At 32.6% G+C, this 4,513-nt stretch overlaps 1 protein-coding gene across 1 annotated transcript; it reads right to left on the bottom strand.

Moving 5' to 3' along the window:
* On the bottom strand, positions 578 to 3,224 carry LOC104712656 (homeobox-leucine zipper protein ATHB-X-like). Its single transcript, XM_010429599.1, has 4 exons — positions 2,869 to 3,224; positions 2,569 to 2,768; positions 2,336 to 2,415; positions 578 to 1,082 (listed from the first exon to the last, which is right to left on the bottom strand). Exons 1-4 carry the CDS (start codon positions 2,945 to 2,947, stop codon positions 818 to 820), a joined length of 624 nt encoding a protein of 207 aa, XP_010427901.1. The 5' UTR covers positions 2,948 to 3,224; the 3' UTR covers positions 578 to 817.

Here is a 4,513-nt window from a genome sequence, read left to right as displayed (position 1 = left end):
GAGAGACATTTTTTTGGTCATACGTAGTTTATATACACTCCAAATACAGTATAGACAATCTATAACTATAATATCTACCTGCTTAACATATTAACATCGCGTGAAGAAATATTTACATGAATGAAAAATAAGGGTTTTTGTATCAGAACGTTGAACTTTTTTAAAAAATAGTAATCATTATGGACCGATTACCAAATCCCACTAGAAAAACATAGAAAGAAATAACTATAATTAAAAGAAGTTTTTTTGGAATGAGACATCAGGTGAATTGTAGGTGAAAATCTCCACCAGAATTGAATATTTAAAAGCCTTTTTCTAGTCAAGGAATAAATATAGCAGCCTTATTTGAGACTTGTAGAAGTCAATATAACAATGACGTTTATTGATCGATGTACAATTTCTCCTTGCCCATGAAATAGAAATTTAGTTCTATCATCTATGTTATATCGTTTTTAGTTGCTACTATCAATAATCTATTAGTATGATTTTTATAAAATTTCTCCATTCAGTATTCTCATTTCGTCGTCTAGCACAGAATAAAACATCTCTCAATTCAAGTCAATAACTCAATCCAAACAGGCACAAAAAAACGATATTTGTTTTTTTTTTTTTTGGTTAAACACGAAATAAAATATAATTATGAAGAAATAACACGAAAAAGCTATAAAAGGACGATTAAACTATTTATCCTCATTGGTGTATAATAAATAATTAGCGGACTATACACAAAATCCTTCTAATCATCATCAAATCTTTGCTTTTTACACCCGAAACAGGCGTTTCAATCTTTTTGACTTTTGACTTTCAACCAAACCAGTCAACAGAGGGAAGAGGAAGAGGAAATTGTCATCCGTGACCGGCTGCTGCTCACAGCTGCCCCCTCCTGAACGGCATTAGAGTCATTATCTGCTGCATCACTCACACGTTCACACCGAGGACACATGGTTAAAGCCGTGGTCGCTGATGGCTTTAGAGCTCGTAGCTCTTCAACTTCTATTTGTAGCCGTCGGTTTTGCTCCTTCAACGACCCGAACCATCTCTTTAGATACTCGCATTCCATCTCCGTGTGCTTTAGCTTACTCCTATACATCAAATTTTGTGTAACCATACTATTTGGTTAATGTGGGCATGCGTACTATTAAATATGCTTACATCATACGTAATTTCTAGGTTTGATTATATACCATTATCCCATACGCTTGATTTTATTCATATATTTAATTAACGAGGTTGGTGTTTGAGAAGTTTATACTTTTAGCAGACTATTCTACCGACCTTTGCATATAACTATAAGTTTATAAACGTGTGTTTGTACTATGTGTTCACATGTGATACTATATGTAAGTGATTGCTTAATTGACCCGGAATGCCCGTACGTTAGAGGAAGACCATCTTGACATCTCTCACATTTTTCTAGACTTCTACTTCGTGTACAAATCTCAACAATGAACTTAAGTTAAAAATTGGATTTATTAGTTTGAAGTAAAGGATAATTACAGTGAATATAGTATATGTTTTTAGGCTCTTCATTAATCATCAAATTTATAACGTTTGGGCTATGTAATGTAACTAATTAAATTCCTTCTTTATATATGGACTTCATGTACTAACCTACCACGCGTAACATGTATCAATACATGAACAAATGTACGCATTTCCACATTTATGTCTATGTCGAATATAATAGACAATACAGAGAAAACATTCACAAAAAGTGTATGTGTGTGATTAAGTTTCATTAAAGTTATATGTATACTATATGGGACAAACATCATAATTGTGAACTGGCCAGAGATGAGCTGAAAATATAAAACACATCATTTACTGTCTCTAACTTTGTCCCTCATGTTCCCTATCGCTTTTTTCTTGTTGGTGCATTTATTTCATTCTATATTTTGATTTTGAATCATGGACATTTATATATAGACACGTAGACACAAATATAAGAGTACGGGCTTTTCATGTGTCGCATAAAATGGATGATAACTATGTATGTGGGAATCAACGTGAAACACTTGGATAAAAAAAGGATCACTTCCACTTTACTACATTTTTCTAAACTACAATTGTAGTATATATGGTGAATTATGTAGAGAATCTATGTTCGATCGCACACGATCTTTATATATAAATATTCTGTCAACGCACTCTCATTATTTAATATATTCTCAACCACTAAAAGCATATTTCCAAAAACCCTATATATACATATCATGCCTCACCGTATAGTCGTATACCCAATTCTATACGATTTATAATTCTTATTTTCCTCGGTTTAATACTTATCTTGTATATATGGATGATGCAATATATGAAGATGTAGATAGATACGTACCGAGCTCTTCGGTTTTGAAACCACACCTCAACTTGCCTTTGACTAAGCTTCAAAAAGGTGGCCAAATCTTTTTTTTGCTTCTGTGGTTTCATAATCAGCCACCCAAATTAAAACATAATCAGCCGACATGATCATCAGAAAAAAAAAAAAAAGATTTAACTCTTTTCTCTTTCTTCTTCCTCTATTTCAACGTAAGCAAAACATAGACGGAACCACTAATTATTTATACTTACAGGGGTTAAGGTATGGCTTTGTATGAAACTCTCTTCAAGAAGATGTGATTGCTCTTTGGTTAGACGGAGCTTTTTGCGCCGCCGGCCCCCGGAGTTACTATCCTCTTCGTTGGCATGTTGCGTTGCACCGATCATATGATCTGCTTCCGTCTTTGGAGTTTGGTTAATGTCAAAATCTCTCATCCCGTGATGATCACCACCTACCAAAATTATTTTTATTTTAATTGGATATCTTTCCAAGACGCACTATTAAAACTATATAATAAATATGATTTAATTAATCTTTGGATATGATCTTACCAGGCGATGAAGGAGATGGAGAGAAGCTTGGAATTGATATTGTTAATTCTAAAGAGCTTGAATTAGGTGAGATGGCCATGGAGGAGGATGAGGGAAAATAGAATCGATAGAATCTGATGAAGAAGATAGATAGTGTTTTTTTCGGAAGAGAAAAAGTAAAGTTGAAGTTTTATATGATAATAGAAATGTAAGTGTGTGTTATGTGTGTATATACACATGTGAAAGAACAAAAGAAAAAAGCGAGACAAAGGAGAAAGATTTTGTGATAAGCGTGGAATATGGAATAAGGAATTAAGCTTAAGAGAAATATCCAAATTATGTAAAATATTTAAAGTATGAAACACGACAAAATATATTTAAAAAAAAAAAAAGTTTCAAGCAGGGTCAAATGAAAGGAACAAAAATTGAGGGAGAAAAAACAGAGAAATGGCCAGTGGTAAGTTGATGGAATATAAAGAAAAAAGTAGCATAGAAATAATTAAAGAGGTGTGTGTAAGTGTGATTGGTGGATTTGGGGAGAAAGAAGGGGTTTGACTAAATATTATTAAGTCAAATCAGATTCGTATAATAATCAATTTTTATATTTGGAGTTTAGTAAATTCATTTCTGGCCGTGTGTGGGGACAATAACGGGTAGTCAAAGTTGTTTATGCGTTGAGCGTTACAATGAAATGCAATAATAAACCTTAGGAATATGAGAATGGTCTAAAACTTAAATGGATCTATTATTAAATGCTAAAACAGTATATATATAAATAGATTAATACCGTTTTAGTATAGTATATAGGAGTAGTAAAGAAGTAACAAGATCTTTAATAACTGAAATTAATTCACGTATGACGTACCATCTTAAAAATATAAATAAGCTTAAAATTTATAGGTGATTGCATTATATAGAAAATTAAATTTGGTTGATATCAATATTACTAAAAAAAAAATCCTATATAGGCATAGTTCAGTTGTGAAGATCTAGACTGGCTCGAGAGGGTAGCTACCCTTGAACTCTGTCGGTTAAGAGAAGGTCACTACAAATAAATAACCATTCTTAAAGTTTGATGATTAAATTTATTTTCTTATGATACATCGTTTCAATTGGTATACATACACATATTGTCCACGGATTGTGTGATAATGAACTTGTTATCATTGGTTAGGATGGGGCATGCATGACCAAAATTTCCCAAATGTCTTATATTTAGTGGTCATCTCCTCCAATACATCCATGCCTTTAGGCTTTTGTATCCGAAATGGAGTGGTTCTGGGCCCCCATTACCTGCTTTTGTTTTATCTAGCCGACCTTGATCCGGTTTACTACTACTATATGTTGTCTTCCGAGTTGAACGAAATTCCTCACGCACACAACTTTATTGGTTACAAAATAAAAAATTTGAATTCAGAATTAAAATGATAAAAATGAAATCATAAGAAGGAACTAAACACAATTTCGGATTCGGACACAAATTTATACACACAGTGTGAAGGTTATTATCGATATCTTTTCGATTTCTTGACGAACGATGGTTCATCTAGCAATGGACTCAAAAGAAAATTCAGAAGGTAAATCTCTTTGTTTTTTTTATGCATTCATTGAGTATCCAAAACACAAGACATACCGTACCTCTTTTTTTTTTTTTTTTTTTTTTTTT

Source organism: Camelina sativa, chromosome 9 (genome assembly GCF_000633955.1).
Source record: "Camelina sativa cultivar DH55 chromosome 9, Cs, whole genome shotgun sequence".
NCBI lineage: Eukaryota > Viridiplantae > Streptophyta > Magnoliopsida > Brassicales > Brassicaceae > Camelina > Camelina sativa.
This window is presented reverse-complemented; position numbering and strand designations above follow the sequence as displayed.